General features: G+C 33.8%; 1 protein-coding gene across 2 annotated transcripts in view; it reads right to left on the bottom strand.

The window, feature by feature from the left end:
* The window catches only part of LOC145246061 (intermembrane lipid transfer protein VPS13A-like), a 468,532-nt gene that overhangs the window by 141,902 nt on the left and 309,083 nt on the right, over nt 1–17,547 (bottom strand). For both annotated transcript variants that reach the window (XM_080107901.1, XM_080107902.1), the window contains exons 44-47: nt 16,524–16,600; nt 7,738–7,857; nt 2,444–2,569; nt 449–598 (exon numbers count right to left, since the gene is read on the bottom strand). In XM_080107901.1, the coding sequence (XP_079964027.1) occupies nt 449–598; nt 2,444–2,569; nt 7,738–7,857; nt 16,524–16,600 (473 nt within the window). The remainder of the gene's footprint in view (nt 1–448; nt 599–2,443; nt 2,570–7,737; nt 7,858–16,523; nt 16,601–17,547) is intronic.

The following is a 17,547-nucleotide window of genomic DNA, read 5'->3' as shown; positions in this document are numbered from 1 at the left end:
CAAAAACAACTACTTGATCAATTTAATTAAGAAAATCAAATTTTACGAGTTTTAGCAATTAATAATTTTTGGCAGCCACAATATGGTCCATAAATCTCAGTAGCCGAATAGTATTGTCACCCTTGAATTAAAAAAAAAAAGCAAAAAAACATGGTGGTTGATGGCTCTATGGACTGACTAGTCATAAAAATTTGATTTTCCTATTTAAAAACAAACAAAAAAAGAAACCAAAAAGTAATACTTATCCTTTTATGTGATTTTTAGAATATGACATCTTAGTTTTGTGAGGTTTACATACATCAAGATTTTTCTGCAGTTTTTTTTAAGTAGAATTCTAAATAAGAACCTTCAACTTACCAGTAATTGGTTGAGGTGATAACATACAAACTTTAAAAGAACTTTAAGAATTATTTTACGCAACATTTTTCTTTATGTAAAAGATTGTCACCTTTCCAAGATTTGATAAGACCTCCAAACATGTTTTTGTCAGGATTAATTCAAGCTTCTCAGTTGAACGGACATTAACTGCCATTTTGGCTGGGGGTATGATTGGCTCTGCATCCTCATCTAACAATGGAGTATCATCATTTGTTATCACCTAAAAGGAAAAATTATACATAACAGATAGAGTTTGGGCTGCTTGTTTAGACGGATGATCTTTTAAGCCAAAGAATTTCAGGTGAAAACATTACGTACTTATGTCATGTCAAAATTAGTATACAAAAAAAAAAAAAAAAAAAATTATAAAAATATTCCAGTAGAAAAATAATTACAAGTAAAAAGAAAAATTATTGTACGTTTTAATGCTGGAGAGTTTGCAAGATCCAAGGGGAGGTAACTACAATTAATCATTTCGACTCCAACATATACTGCCTTTTTAAATGAAAGATAATTGTTTGATTTTGTTAAAATACTTCTAGCACATCATCTACTTGATTATTTTTCATAATTTACTCGAATTTATACAAATTTCAACATGACATGTAAGTACGTAATAATATTCTCACCTGAAAAAAAGAGATAAACAATTTACAAGCACTGAGTTTTGTATCATCGTTTTTTTTTTTTTAAGAAAAATGGACCAAAATGTTCAATTACACAAACAAACCTAATTTATTTGACATAAAAAGAAAACATCTTAGTTGCATACCCTGGGTTGCATGGACTAACTCTAGTTTTAATAAATCCAAGGTATAACAAGAACCATTTCATCAATACAACTGTTGGGGACAGGACGGTCTGCCGTGTTTTAGACGATCCCATCCCCATGTGTATAATGGTGAAATTGTTGTATTTAATGGTAGAGAAATTGAAAAGGCGAAAGGTCGCATAATGAAGACGAAAATATACCGTTATATATCAACGAAACAAATGCAATTTATTTGCATAAATATATACAGGAAAGAGGATAGAAAATGATTAGGAAGAATAAGAGTTCATCGAGAGATGAGTAACGTTACTTGCGAAAGGCTGGCGGTAGCCAGGAGCATTGTGGTGGCCCATTGCCACCGGACCGGTGTTTGTCACATCTTGACTGTTTGAGCGTTCCGCAGAAAAGAGAGTGAATTAAGAGAAACAGAAAGTGACGTAGCTAGGTCGCTCTTCTGAGTTAAAGGGCGATAATTGAGTTAGGCTGAGAGTGTTCAACTCCCACACAACATCCTATCTTAGTTATACAATGGCTTCTAATGGTTTTAATAAAATTGGGGTTAAAGTTAGCTTGAAATAAAGTATGTAAGTAAGACATTTTTTTCTTTTCATATCAATATTATATACAGGATGGCACATAAGTCAAAGAGTTTGTGTTTGCAAAGCTGAAAATGGAGGTCATTTATGTAATATTTTTCATACATGAATCAAAATCAAATTCCAATCTTTAAATTATGTAATAAAAAAAATTAATGAACTGCACTCATTTACACAAAATGATATTTTATTTTTAAATAAAGTGACTTATGAACCATTCTGTACATATGTGTGTGTGTGTGTGTGTGTTACTTTGGTAAAATGCTTTTTCAATTATACTTCACTCTTTTTGTTTAGAAGCTCAATATATGTTAAATATAATAAAGGATATATAGAATAACAGTATAGTTACATTCCAAGATTCAAATATTCATTTTTAATGAAAAACAGCTCCTCCAGCGTGTTAAAATTTCAGTACATTTTTACAGATCATTTCATTATGCAGAAACAAATAGTTATGTCAATACTGTCTCTTTTCATGCATATACTCTTCAGAAAGTTCATAAAAGTGTGTTTTGACACCCATGAAAAGATGGCTGCCAGACTTTTTTCTTCTTTGCGAAAAGACAAATGAAAAGAAAGAAAAACGAAAAAAAATAAATAAAAAAAAAGAAAAATGAAAAAAAAAAAAAGGGGGAAAAAAAAAAGGGAAAAATTAAATGTTGGTATAAAAACAGCAAAATATATAATTACTAACCTCAGCAGTTAACTCCCAGCGTTTCTTTTTGTTGTTCTGGATAACAGGCTCAATCAGAGGTTCCCAAACAGCTAGGTTTTCATTATAATAAGCGACTTCCAAGTCCATAGAACATTGTACATTCAGCTTAAAAAATAAATAAAAAGAAAGTGTCATATGATTATGTAATACTGGATTAATCACGATTTGTTAAACTCTTCCTTCTAACTTGTTTTTATTTTTGTCCAAAACATGACAGGTTTTCTTGTTTGGAAAAGTCAACTTGTGACACTTACGTCACCCGCGCGTCGTCCAGTGGTGGAATGACCCCGGTTGTCGGTTCTGATGTTTCCTCAGCGATGATGTCACGGCCGGTTTCCTAAAACAGACTTGTCATGCAAAAACAATTGAAGGGACCAAGTCAATAAGCGTTTCTTTTTGTTTAAACTTCTTTGTATTCAATCAGGGTACAATCGCAGTTAGCTGTTTAGTTAGGGACTGGCCACTTGTTAACTGCGAGGTTTTCTCTTCTCTCTCTCCGACAGACAACTCAATTATCTACGTGACAGGGACAGTCGATGGGGGAATCTTCGTTCGTCGGACCCAAGGAAACAAAGCTCTCTCTTACTCTCTCAAGGCTCGCTGCTTATATTGTGGGGGCGTGGACTGGGTCTCTTCCCGTTTCAGGTCGTTGGCCAATCAGAATTAAGGGATCACTGTCCGTCAAATCTTCGCCAGGCGGTTTATACCCAAAAAAGGAGCTGTCTTTCTTTCTCTGTTGGCATTCGGTTGTTCCCTAATGGAACTTGACAGGACATAAAAACAGAGATGCCTAACTTAATTATTTTTGAGAGGACATAAAAACAGCTGAATCCGATTCCACAAAGGCCACGCGTCTTTTCAATAGGGTCACGTGTCGCCCCGCTGTTCGGCGACTGTTTGCTTTGTAGATCGGAATTTCATTGGTATCCTCGCCACCCACGGGCTGTCATGGCCAATTTAACGTCATCACGTTCTTCCACCATAAGCTACGATCTTATCTTTTTCTCTCTTCTTTTCGTCGTTTACAGCTGCCTGTTTTCCCTTTCTTTTTCCACGGGTTCACCGCTACTCTTGGCCTTTTGGTCAGGATCAAAGTGCAGCATCTGTTCTTCGGATGCCGCACTTCCATTTCTTGTTCTCTTTCGGTGGAGGAGAAATCCTTCACGACTGGGACAATTCTTATTTTTGTACCCTTGAGCGTCTCTCAAACTTACGAATGCTTTTTATAAAATTATTTTGGAAGTTTTAAGTTTATCCTGCTATTACCAAGAGTATTTTCAGTACCAACCATTAGGAATTGTCACTTTGTGCACTGATGATTGTGAAAGAAAGACTAGTGTATATAGTATATAAAAATAATAGGAAGTTGAGCACTGTCTGAGAAATAAAAACAGAAAAGCAGTCATGTTAGTGTTAGGCAAAGTTCATGATTTCTGCTTGTTGGAATCCTCTTGACCATTTATCATTGTGCCCAAATTTTATCTTCTTTTAGATAGGGCTTTTGAACTGTATGAAGGCAACCTTGTTAGCTCTGAACTGATGACAGTAAGTCTAGTTATGGGGACCATCATCAGAGCTCTGGTTTTTGTCTGCATTTTCCACAAGTAAAGAGCCCCATCCACCCCATTATATATATAAAGAAAAATTTAACTGGTGAATAAAGAAATTACATTATTATTTATTGAAACATTAAAACACAGGGAATATAAGTTTCTTCCTTATTCTATAGACTAGCCCAGCTGCCTGGCATTGCTCGGGTGTTTGGAGATGTGTGTTGAGCAAAAAAGGTGGTAGTATGTAGGCAGGCAGGCTTGAACCTGTATCGCGAAGGGGAAAAGAATGGAAAAAGAAAAAAAAAAAAGAATATGTGACATCTTTGCTGTTACGACCACCACCAAACTGGAAGTGACGTAGGTTTAAAACCTAAACAATCGAAAAGAGGAGATTACTTTTGAAAATATCAGCAAAAAAAGCGACCTCTCCCTGTAGAAAACTGCCTAGTTGAGGGTGAAGGAATTAATATTTTCGGCCAGTTTTTCGATATTTGTTGTCCGAAGGGTTGAGCTTCAAAATGATACCAATATCACGAAAATCTGTCACCTCTGTTGAAAGTTTTAGGCAGACATACATACATTTAAACAGACAGGTGAGATTTATATTATAGAAAACATTTTTGAATACCTAATAAAAGACAGCTAAATACAGGACGTTAGGCATAAATTGGGACACTGTATACATTTAAACAGACAGGTGAGATTTATATTATGGAAGAGAAAGCATAAATTAACAAAATTTAATGAAATAAAGAAAATAGTTTCATTATATTCCTTATATCTGCGCATTTAATCCTTCAATAAATGATGTGAATTTTTACTCTTCATTTAAATTTTTTTATATATTAATGTTCTATCAAGAATATCGAGTGTTTTTATCAAGATAGGATCTAATAGAATATATATTACTAATGGAAAATAAAATAAACAGTTGGGTGGAGGTAGGTCCAATTGCTTGCTCTCTTAGAAGTATATTCATATGTAATAATAGTGTAATTTTTTTCATGGTATATGAACATTACTGAATTTTAATGTATTTTCATATATTAAAATATTTGGTTAAAAAAATATTAAGGTATATATATATATATACACACACACACACATACATACATACACTAGCAAAAGTACCAGTTGTTGACTGGGTTCAAAAACAGCCTACACAAAATGGGCTCTGATTTATGAAAGTATAATAGGTTATGAAAAGGAAGGGTTGTAAATTTGGAATATCAAAACCAAAGCAAAATATGATGAAAGTAAAAATAAAATAGATAAACCCCATAATTTATTATACCATACCTGTTCACACTGAAACACTTATCACAATATTCTGTGGATCTATATTAAAAAAACCTTGTTAAACTTTGCGACATATTTCCATTCTATGGAGGTCAGGTGCGAACGAACACCCCATAATTTTATTATATCATCCCTATTTAAGTTCAAACATACTTATCAAAGTATTCTTATGTACATCTATATAAAAAACACTTGTAAACGTTTTTTTTTTAATTTTTTTATTTCCATACTTTGTGGACCAGGCGTGAACGCAGACCTCACAATTTTAATGAACCACCGTTCTGCCAGATCAAACATACCCATTCCTGTGTCTCGATACATCTATCATTATATGTTGGTTGTTTTTGTTTTACGGCATATCAACCCTTTTTGGGTTATTTAATGCCAATCCAAAGATTTTGAAGAAATTTTTTTTAATAGAATATATTTGTTGTTTTCATGTCAGTTTCTATTCAACCCATAGTTGGGGCCCTAACAGATACTACCACTCCGGGTCAGAGTGGACCTGGGAGCAATGGTAATTAAAGGGTGGCTCCACACTCCCCAAAGCCCACAAGCTGGGGCCTCGCCACTGGATATAGTTTAAGGTCATATCCAGGACCATTATATGTAATCAGTTTTTTAAAATAGTCAACCATATAGGAGCCTATTCGTGACCAGACACACAGACATTCAGCTTTATATTATATATATGTGTGTGTGTGTGTGTGTGTGTGTGTGTGTGTGTGTGTACAAAATTGAATCTTTTTTAAATTATGCCAGAAACCGTTTCAGTTAGATTTCTCAGTGAATTTTTACTTTCAAATATAATAACTTATATTCATTAGAAAAAAAATGTTATATCCTCAATAGTGTTTGGATGATTAAATTTTTTCAAATTCTGATTCCAGGAAAATATTGATTAATGATTCCGATACCAAGTGTGATTCCAATTCCGATTCTCGTGGAATTGTTGTTTTGAAATATACCATTATGTAATCAAAAGTTTTATGTAGCGAAAAAATTTCGTACAGCGAAAAAGTGGAAATACAATTAAGGGAATTTCGAAAATGATTTGATTTTTTTCGTAAAATTTCTTTCATTGAAGATAAAAGTCAAAACAAATATTTTAACCATGGAATTAACAATCAATTTCAGGAGTTATTTTATATATTAAAAATATATAAAGAAAAAGTCATGATTAATTCCACAAAAATACAATAACATCAAATTTCAAGGGGAATAACATGTTTTGTTTATCTTTTGATATTCATTTGTTTTATTTTCTCTTTATCTTCGATAACTCTTTAAAATTTAACATTTTTTTTGCAGCTTCAATCGCTAACAGATTTTTATTCCACTTTCTAGAATATTCTTATTTCTAAATGAAATTCAAAAGTAACTAAATCTTTGATTAAATTTTTAGCCTTTTATATTCAATCGTCTCAAATTATTCCTACTTGACTTTTTCAAAAATATTTTTAACAATAATAATGTTATTTTTTAAATCTAAATAAATTGGTTTATTTCTATATTTATTTTTATTATATAATTATATACTTCTCGTCCTTTAATGTTTATTCTTATTTAATGTCTTAATCTGCATCTTTATTTCTATATAAAAAGTAAATTTTAGGTAATTGTTTTTTTTCCTATTGTTAAATAAAAGTCATTTATTGAACTTTCGAAATCGCCTCTGCCCTAATGTTTCTGACAACCTTTTTGTTTTTTGTTAGGGGTTGGGAAACATTTACCTATGCTCACATCACGACTGTGATACCAGACATTCGTGAATGTCGACCAAGTTGAACAGCTCTTAGTGACTAGTTAGTTTACAAAGGTAGGGTTCAAAGGATTAAAAAAAAAAAAAAAAAAAAGTTAAACTTTTTTCCTTTTTTCCAAAAGAAATGTTTAATTGCTTCAATTGCAAAATATTTTAATGAAATGTAAATTTCTTAAAGAAAAAAAAAAAAAATTAAATTCACTTACCACATTTATTTAGCAGATAGCAAAATGATTGTTTTCTTTTGTAGTTCTTGAAAGACCTTAAGTGGAACCGTCAGTCAGCATAATATGTAGTTCTAACGTTTTTTGCTTTTGGATATTTCAAAAAAGCCCACCGACTGTCAAAGTTTTGCAAACTCATACCACGTGATCAGATTCATTTTAGTTTTAGAAATATTTCCTGAAACAGCTTTTGTTCAGAAAATAAAAAGTACATATATTGTTCTATGTTTAAATAATTTGACTTTGCTGATTTTATTTTTTTTTAAATATAATGGCCGACAAGACATTTTTCATTTACTAATGAGATTTTTCATTCATTTACTTATTTAGAAATAAACAAGTGAAAAAGTATTTTTATATTTTAAAAATAGTAACTAAAACATACCGGAGATTTAAAAAAAAAAAAAATTTAAAAAATAAATAAATAAAACTCACCTTACTACTCCAATCCTTCACTTCTCCATCAAAGAGCGACTCTACAATCAAAAGCGGTACAGTTCTCTGACCAACACCTCCTTCAAGTTTGATTACCAACGTGGGAATATTCATTAGTAGCTGTGTGAAGAAAAAAAAAAAAAATTGTTACTGCACTGAAGTAATAACATTTAGAAACCATTCTTAATATGGGAAGGGTGTTTTGTAATTATTCTGTACTTTCGCCTAACAATTTAATAAACAAAAATATCGTAAAAATTCAATTTTAACCTGAAAACACTATGAAAAAAAAAAAAAAGAAAAAGTGCAGTAACATGTCAACGGTTCTCATTTTTGTTATTTTGAATTATTTAATAAAGTAAAAATTCCATGCAAAGGTTCATGTGAATCTTCAAATTTGTTAGAATAACTTTTTAAATTCAGTAATCAAGTAAAAAAAAAAAAAAAAAAAAAAAAAAAATTTTACTTGATTACATAATTCGATATAAGAAAAAAGATTTTTGTTTTAATTTAATTATTTTTTATTGTGCAATAATTTTTATCTGTTTGAAATAGGCTAAAATTTTTTTAAATTTGTTATGACCGTTTTGGTCAAAAGTCTTGATATCGGCCCATTCTTACAAATTCGGAATAGGGGCATGTTAGTTAGAAAAAACCAGAGAAGAAAAAGAAAAAAAGTACATGAGAACCAAAGACATTAAAACGCAGCCTACATCAAAAAACAAATATTTAATATTTTTTTCTTAAAAGAAAAAAAAAAACAAAACAAAACTGAATCATAGAGAACAAACTCATTTTAAAATGAGAAATTACTCGATAGACACCTCTACTTTCGCTTATTGAAAAGTTTTGTTAAGAAAAAAAAAGAAAAAAGAAAACGACCCCCCCCCCCAAAAAAAAACAAACAAACCAAAAACAACCTACGTAAAAAAATATATTCCACTTTTCTTGAAATTTTTCCTTAATATTTAAAAACGAATAAAACAAAAAACTCAGGTTGTATATATTTGTTTACAAATGACATGTGCGTTGGCAGTCAACCGGTGTCAATTGAAAAGTGTCCTGTTTGTGACTCTCGGCTTCGGGGTCCTTATTTCATATATCATCCAAATATTTTAATAGGTGTTAGACATCAAATATTTCCCAGGATTTTTTAGGGATTAGTATCATTATATCTTGATTTTAATCCTTGCAAGAGGACATAAGTGTTCTTAAGTGGGAATTTTACCTGTCCTGGGATGGGTATTCTGGTGTTTATATTAAATGAAAATTTTTTTTTACATATATGTTATATCAAGATATTTTATATGAATTCAAAATATGGCAGTTAAAAGACCAGATTAGTGCAGATATATTTAAATATGCATATTTGTTTGAATTCAATTAAATGAAGGTTTATTTAAAAAAAAAAAAAAAAAAAAAAAAAAATCTGCATTTGTCTGTTCTTTAACCAATTATATTTTGCATTTTAATATCACAGTACTGACTAAATAGTGGATTTTTTCTATTTCATTTTATATATCAACTAGCAGGGGTACCCGGCATTGCCCAAGTGTTTGGAGGTGTAAAAGAAAAAAAAGTCATGGTAGGCAGGTAGGCTTGAACCCTAACCCTTGCGGTCAATAGGCTGATAACTTACCACGACGCTACGTGGGAAGAGAACTCAGTGTGGGTGAAGTTAAATGATTAAAAAGTTGAACAATTAAAAAGTTGAACGATAGGTGCATGAATTTAATGAGGTCAAACATCATGCCATAGTAGGGGAATGAAACGCACTTAACTTTGGCTGCAAGCCAGTTTCTGTGTATGTTGGGGAAAACCAGCTCTCCATAAAAAGGGGTGTGTCCAAATGAATAGCAATTGTCTGATATAAGGGGTGTTCCCCCCACACATTGATCAAACCTCGTTGCTTTCTGGACGTCCCGAGCACGAGTGCCAGGGAGGCTCATTTAGCTTCGGATTCAGTTTTGCTTATATACGGAAAAGCCAAATAAACACGCGGAGACTAAGAAATACTGCGAAAATAGCGTGCAAAAATCGCCCAAATAAAAGATACACAACACCCCCTTCCATAAATCGTAGATATTATAATCTAAGTAGCATATAAAGGATTCTAAGAAAGTATTTACTCAACAATGCTCAATACGCGAGTAAAGCCAGTTTGGCCCTGACGATTGCTCCCATGGATAGAATATATATATATATATATATATATATATATATATATATTAGTTATGAACATATACACCAATTAAGATACATAGAATATTCTATATTTTACCTATGTGGGCAATCGTCAGGGCCAAAATCATGAATTATGGGATAGAGATATATATATATCTCAAGGGGTATAGTTTACAAAATAAAAAAGAATGTGCCCACATTGCTAGCCATATTGTTTTTTTGATTGATTGATTGATTGATTGGTTTTACGGCATATCAACCTATGTGGTCATTTAATGCCGGAGTCCTTTTTTTTAAAACTTTTTTTATTGAGAGGGGGGGGGGAATGACTTTTTCAGCCTTTCCTCCCTTTTTTTATAAAATTGAACTAAGAAATTAAATGTTGTATTTATACATGGATATGTATATTTGGGTGACTTTAAATTTCCTTAAATTTTCTTATATAAATTTACTTTCCTTAGGTATGCTAGAATATTTGCTGAGTTGACCTTTTCAAAAAGGTCTTCCATATTGCTTTCTATATAATATAATTTTCTAGTTGGGGCAAGGTCATCACACCCAACTAGGATATGTTTTACTGTGAGTGTCTCCTGGCATGGGATGCACTCTGGCGCCGATTCTCCATTTAGTATATAAGAATGAGTAAAGTTGGTGTGCCCTATGTGCAGCCGAGTCAGTATCACATCTTCTCGGCGTGATCTCTTGATGTCCGGACATCGTTCCTTAAGTTCAGGTTTGATTGAGTATAATTTGTTGCCCTCTTGCTGACTCCACCGCAGTTGCCATTTTTCCTGTATGTATGCTTTTATCTGGGGTCTAAGATCAGTATGTGGAATCTTAAAATTGTCAGTTGGAAGGTGAGAAGATCTTTTTGCAGCTATATCTGCCCTGTCATTGCCTTTGATCCCCACATGGCTGGGGATCCAGACAAGAATAATGTTTTTAGTAGTTGAAAGGATATTGATTTTTTCTATTAATTTTGTTGTTAGTGGGTTTTCTTGTTTTTGATTTTGTATAGATAATAGGACTGATAGAGAATCTGTGAGAATGATGAAGTTTTTGGTGGTTTCCTCTGAAATTATGTTGAGTGCTAGATCGATAGCTATAGTCTCTGCAGTGAATATAGATGCTTCATTTTGAAAATTTCTCTTCATTGTGGTTTTATGGTACGTTGCTGCACATCCAGTGTGATTGTTGCTTTTAGACCCGTCTGTAGATAAAGGTGTAGTCTGAATATTGTAATTTTAAATGTTGAAGTTCGTCGTGGTATTCAATAGGGTTTGTGGTAGATTTGGACTTTTTGTTTAGGTTGAGTTTTATTTCAACTTGTTTCATGGTCCATGGGGGTGTTTTAGGCAGTATGAAGTTGTGAATGCTGGAGATTGGAATTTTCGATTCTTCAATGCTTTCCTTCATTCGGAGCCCGAACGTTTTGATAGTTTTTCTTCTCATGTTAAAGAGTTCTTCATATTTAGGATAGAAGATACATTGGTATGCAGGGTTGTTTGGGCAAGACTTCAGTTTCAGTAAATATTGAAGGGCTAACTTTTCTCGCCTTAGATCTAGTGGGGGTTCGTGTGCTTCCGTGTATAGACTGTTCACGGGGGAAGTTCTGTATGCTCCTAGGGCCAATCTTAGGCCAGTATGGTAAATAGGGTCTAGGCTTTTTATATATGATGTTCGGGTTGATCCATATATGAAACAACCGTAGTCTAGCTTTGAGTGGACTAGTGCTCTGTAAAGTTTAAGGAGTGTTTCCCTGTCTGCACCCCAATCGGTATGTGCTACCACTCTCAAAAGATTTACAGCTTTGTTACATTTTTTTTTCAGATAGTTTATGTGTGGGATGAATGTTAACTTTTTGTCAAATAAAATCCCTAAGAATTTGTACTGGTCAGTAACTGGTATGGACATTCCTTCCATGGTTAGGACAGGATCATTATGCATGTTCTTTAGTTTGCAGAAATACATGCATTTCGTTTTTCTTTTGGAGAATCTAAATCCATTCTCTTCCGTCCATCTCATTACTTTGTTTAAGCACAATTGAAGCTTCCTTTCTATTATAGATATATATCTAGATCTACAGCATATTAGGAAGTCATCCACATATAGGGAGCAATCTACCCCAGGGTTAAGGTTTTTTACAATGTTGTTAATTCGGATACTGAACAGGGTCACTGACAGTATACTCCCTTGAGGTACTCCATTCTCTTGTTCTTTCAAGTCCGAGAGAGCTGTGCCAACCTTTATTCTGAACCGTCTATTTTTTAAAAAATTTTCAATAAAAATTGGCATTCTGCCTTTTAGTCCAAGCGCCTTCAGATCCCTTGTAACACCGTACTTCCACACAGTATCGTAGGCTTTTTCCATGTCAAAAAACACTGCTGTTAAATGTTCCTTCCTTACAAAGGCTTCTCTGATGAAGGTTTCAAGTCTGACTATGTGGTCTATTGAACTGAATCCTGTTTGAAATTCTGTAATAAGATTAATCTGGTTCCTGGAAACAGACAGTCTTTTGTTTATAATCCTTTCCATGGTCTTACAAATGCAGCTTGTTAGAGCTATTGGCCTGAAATTCAATGGATCTGAGACGTTACTTGATTGGGATTGGATGTTTGAGTTTTCAGATTTGGGGATTGGTATTATTGTGGCCTCTTTCCAGGTCTCGGGTACGTTTCCACTGGACCATATAATATTGAAAATTTCAAGTAGGTATTTCATTGAGGTTTCTGGAAGTTTTTTGAGGATTTCATATGGAATTTCATCGGGCCCTGTAGCTGTGTCATGGGATTTGGTTAGCGATTCTTTTAATTCAGGCAAGGTAAGAGGTTGGTTGTATTTTTCAGTATTTTGTGATTTAAATAGAATTTTCTTTTTCTCTTCCTTTTCTCTAATCTTTTTGAATTTCTGTTTGTCTGTCACATGATGAAATTTTTGATAAATTATCTGCCAGGTTATTGGAAATGTCTTTTTGATAGGTGTATATTTTGTTGCCTTTAGAGATGTGGGATATTGGTGTACTACTACACTTTCCTTCTATTTTCCTCATCATGTTCCAAACTGTTTTTGCCTTGGTATTCATATTAATTTTGGATATATAATTTCTCCAGGTTGTTCTTTTGGATTCCTTTATGATTCGTCTGGCCTTTGCTCTGTTGTATTTGAAGAAATCCAGATTTTCGCTTGTTGGATACTTTTCGAATTTTCTCAAGGCAGCTTGTCGAGCTCTGATGGCTTTTCTGCATTCTTTTGTGAACCAAGGTTTGTTGTGATTGTTGGTTTTGGTTGTTTTCGGTATGGTATTATTTGCTATGTTTGTCAGTGTTTTAATGAAGTAGTTCAAATGGTCATCTTCATCATTCTTTTCGATAATTAATTGGTTTTTGCACTGTTCCTGGAAGTCTTCCTAATCCGCTTTATGTAGGTTCCATTTGGCTGTTTTTTGTTCAGTGCTAGTACTTAGACTTTCCAGGATGATTGGGAAATGATCACTCCCACAGGTGTCATTGTGTACTTTCCAGTCATAGTCCATATATATGGAAGGATCACATAAGGTAAGGTCAATGGCGGTGAAAGTACCTGTTGCTGGGTACATATAGGTGTAGTTTTGATTATTAAGGAGGCATAGATTATTTTTATTTATTATGTTTTCTATTTCTTTTCCTTTTTTATTTGTTTCTTTACTTCCCCATATTACATTGTGACTGTTGAGATCTCCTAGTAGAAAAAAGGGTTTAGGGAGTTGTTTTATTAATTGAGTTATCTCAGTTTCGTTGATTGTATCTTTTGGAGGGATGTATATTGAGCAAAGTGTTATAGTTCTATGTAGAGTCACTGAAACTGCAATTGCTTGCAAGTTTGTGTTTATATTTATTTGTCTTTGAGGGACTTCATTCTTCACAAGTATTGATGTGCCTCCAGAAGCTCTGTCCGTATCTTTATTTATGTAGTTGTAAGATGTGTAGTGTTTTATGTTGATGGTATTATTTTCTTTCAGAAAGGTCTCCTGTAGACAGACAAGTGCTGGGCTCGTATTTGTTATTAATAATGTGAGTTCATTTTGGTTTGCTTTTATCCCTCTGATATTCCATTGTAATATTTTGTTCATCATTTGGAATTGTGTTCAACTTCCATCGTCTCCAATCCCTCAAATCTATTTTCTGTCGGAGTCCCTGTTCGAGATATAGATCGGGATCTTTCTTTTCCTGTTTTTTTTTTTTTTTTTTTTTTTGTCTGGGGGGATTTTTGATTCTTTTCTGGCTTGTGATGTGTTTGATGGTTGTTCGGTTGTTTTTGTAGAAATGGTTTGTGGTTTTGTTTCTTTTTGTGGTTCAGTAGTGTCTTTACTTAATATTATCCTTGGATTGGTTGCAGACATTGCACTATTCATTTTCCTCATTTCTTCTAATAGTTCTTTCATTTCCTTTATTAGTTTGCTTAGGACATCAATTTTCTTGTCAGTTGTATCCGTTACATGTATATGACCATTTTGATTGTTGATTGGATTAGTTTCTTTTGTTGCATCTGCATGTTTTAGTTTCGATGATTTTCCTGGCCTCTGGGTAGGATATATTCTTTATATGTTTTAGTTTGGTCACTTCTTTTCTCTTTTCCATATTTCGCAATATCTAGAGCCAGCGCCATGGTTTCCCAGGCAGTTGGCACACTTGAAATCTTTTCTGCAGTCAATGTGTGGGCCACTTTCTCCACATCTTCCACACACTGGTAATCGTGTGCACCGATCTTGATGGTGTCCAAACTTCTGGCACTTGAAGCATTGGAGGGGGTTTGGAATATAAATTTCTACATTTATTTTCATATATCTGACTTTCACTTCTTTGGGTATGGTGAGGGAATCAAAAGTTAGTATATATGTATTGGTATCGATTTTCTCACTGTTTTTTTTAATTTGAACTCTGCGAACATCTGACACATTCTGTTTCTGTAAGTTTGTCCTGATTTCCTCCAAGGGACAAAGTGCAAGTTCGTGGCTTTTCACTACTCCTTTGCAGGTATTTAGGGTTGGATGTCTGTAGCATTTGACTTTGATGTTTTCAAATAATTTTAGTTTCAATATTTCTTTAGTTTGTTCTTCGTTATGGGTTTCTATTAGTAGGCTGCCGTTAAATGGTTTTTTAATAGACTTTGGTTTTAGAGTTTTAAGATTTTTTTCAATTTTAAAAGGTGATAGTTTGCTCAAAGGAGTTTCCTCCATTGATTCTATTACTACGAATGTTGAGTTCCTTGGTTTTATCGTCTCTTCGTCAGAGCTACTGATGTCAGAGACATCAGAGTGGGTTCTCTTTGGGTGGTTGGGTGGTTTTTGGGAGGAATAAGCCATATATTTCGTTTTCTTTTTTCGTCATCTTTGTTCCCCACCCACCTCGGAGTCCTATTTGGGAAGAGCCTGGGGGGAAACCCATTCGCCCAGCCTCTACAGGGATACAATGATGATATAACCGACTTTGGTGGTATCATAATGATTATCTGTTCTCTCTTGATATTGCTATGGGATCTGTAGCAATCCTGAGGGGTTTACAGCCTCGTCATCGATATTCACACCTAATCAATTGACCCTCAGCCACCACTTTCCATCATATATTAGGGAGTGGGGTTATTTGTGGGAGAGGGGGGATGTTTTGTATTAGTAGTGAGTTTTTGGAATGGGCAATATATGGTGGGGCTTGGCGTGACTGGCCGATTGGTCGGATCGGGCCTCTCCGACCGCCCGTCTAATCGAAGTAAGGGCCAAAGTAATGTGTTGCGGTGCCTAAACTTCTATGTATCCTGGTTTAGGTTCGCTCAATCACCAGGATCACGTCCTAAGACTTTACGGGTAGCAACCCACGGCTAACTGGTTGCCCCATTGAGGGATTTTTACCCTCTGCAGGGGGGCAGTCCGTTTGTTCTCATGCCCTACCGACAGGGCAAAAAAATAAATAAATAAATAGATAATTTAATAGAATATATTTGTTTTCTTTTTCTTTCTTTTTTTGTTGTTTCTTTTCCTTTTTAAAATCTGTTTCTATTCAACCCATAGTTGGGACCCTAACAGGTACTACCACTCCGGGTCAGGGTGGACCTGGGAGCAATGGCAATTAAGAGGTGGCTCCACACTCCCCAAGCCCGTAAGCCGGACCTCACCATCGGATGTAGTTTAAGGTCATATCCAGGACCGGGAGTAAGGTAGGAAAAAATAAAATAAAAGGGGGGGGGGGAAAGGCTGTTGTTTTTGTTTTTGGTTTTGCAGAACATAATTAAGTTTTACAAAAAAGATCAGAAAACAAAAAAAAAAAAACGTCAATGTAGGTGCATTTCGTCTCAGGAAGCCACAGGGCAGCCTGATCTGGTAGCACCAGGCTAGCCATATTGTCTAGAATATAAAAAACTATACCCCTGAGATATACACCCTACTACCAATTTTTTAAAGGGAGATAATTTTTTACCAAGCAAATGTCAAAATATAATTACATTTCATCACTTACAGGACAGACGCAGTATCTCATACATCTATGAAAATGTTTAGTTAAAATGCTAAATGTATTCCTTATACCTATTCTGAGAACGAACATTTTTTTTAGTTTGGTACATAGCAGAATTACCTGCTCTCCTCTTGGGGTAATTTCTACATCAGTTTCTTCAGTGGTCATGTCTGAAGGAGAAACATCTTCATTGGCAACTGGAAATAAAGAGAAAAAAAAAATTGGTTTTATATTGCTTCTGTAGTAGTAATTTTTTTATATAGCCTATGTAATTAAATGGTTGCTCTTTAGTGGTTATTTCACAAGATTTTGAATAAAGTCTTATAAGAAATTGAACATTGCAATATATAATGATCAATTATTTCTTTGAACAGAATCCCCGCCCCCCACATTAAAAAACAAAAAACAAAAAGAAAAATCTGTACAATGTGATAAAATAAAATTATCATATTCCAAACATCACGCAAATTGATGGAATAATTTTTTTTTTTATAAAGGAAATCATTTTTAAGCAATTAATGGGAATTCATAGGCATTACAACAAATCTGATAAGTATAAATCATTGTTGAGTTATCTCTTGCCTTTTGAGACTTTTAAAAATAAAATTACTTGATTAATTTATGTGGTTTTTGGAAAATGTTTTTGTTTCATCACACACACATACACACATCAGATTATTTTTGTTCTTTTAATATAGGGGGAATTCTAGACAAGAACCCAAATATCTCTCGGTGCTTATACAGCATGAGGCATGTATGAATATTATAAGAATGACCAAGATTCCTTATCTCCGCCTCCTAAAGCTTCCTCGATCTGGTCCAAGCCACAACTTGCTGTCGACTATTTCAGGATATATATTTATTTAAAAATTATAAATAATTATTTTTATACCTACAAACACTAGTGTTTCATGCTTTCATAATTATCAGTGCAGAAAGTGAGGATTGCCTCTGGTTGAAGGATTTGAAGCCACCTCTGACTCCATTAGCAAGGAACGTTACTCCTGGACCATCATAAACCGCCATGAAAATCAAGGAAAATTTAACATTTATAAAGCCAAATATAGGCATTATGTTATTAAGACGATCTGCAGTGATGGAGCAACCGGAAATCGCGATCTCACACAAAGTCAGCTGACCGCCT

The sequence above is a fragment of the Euprymna scolopes genome, chromosome 23, assembly GCF_053919585.1.
Source record: "Euprymna scolopes isolate OS-2025 chromosome 23, ASM5391958v1, whole genome shotgun sequence".
Taxonomy (NCBI): Eukaryota; Metazoa; Mollusca; class Cephalopoda; order Sepiida; family Sepiolidae; genus Euprymna; species Euprymna scolopes.
Note: the sequence above shows the minus strand (reverse complement) of the source record. Positions and strands in the feature narration are given on the sequence as shown.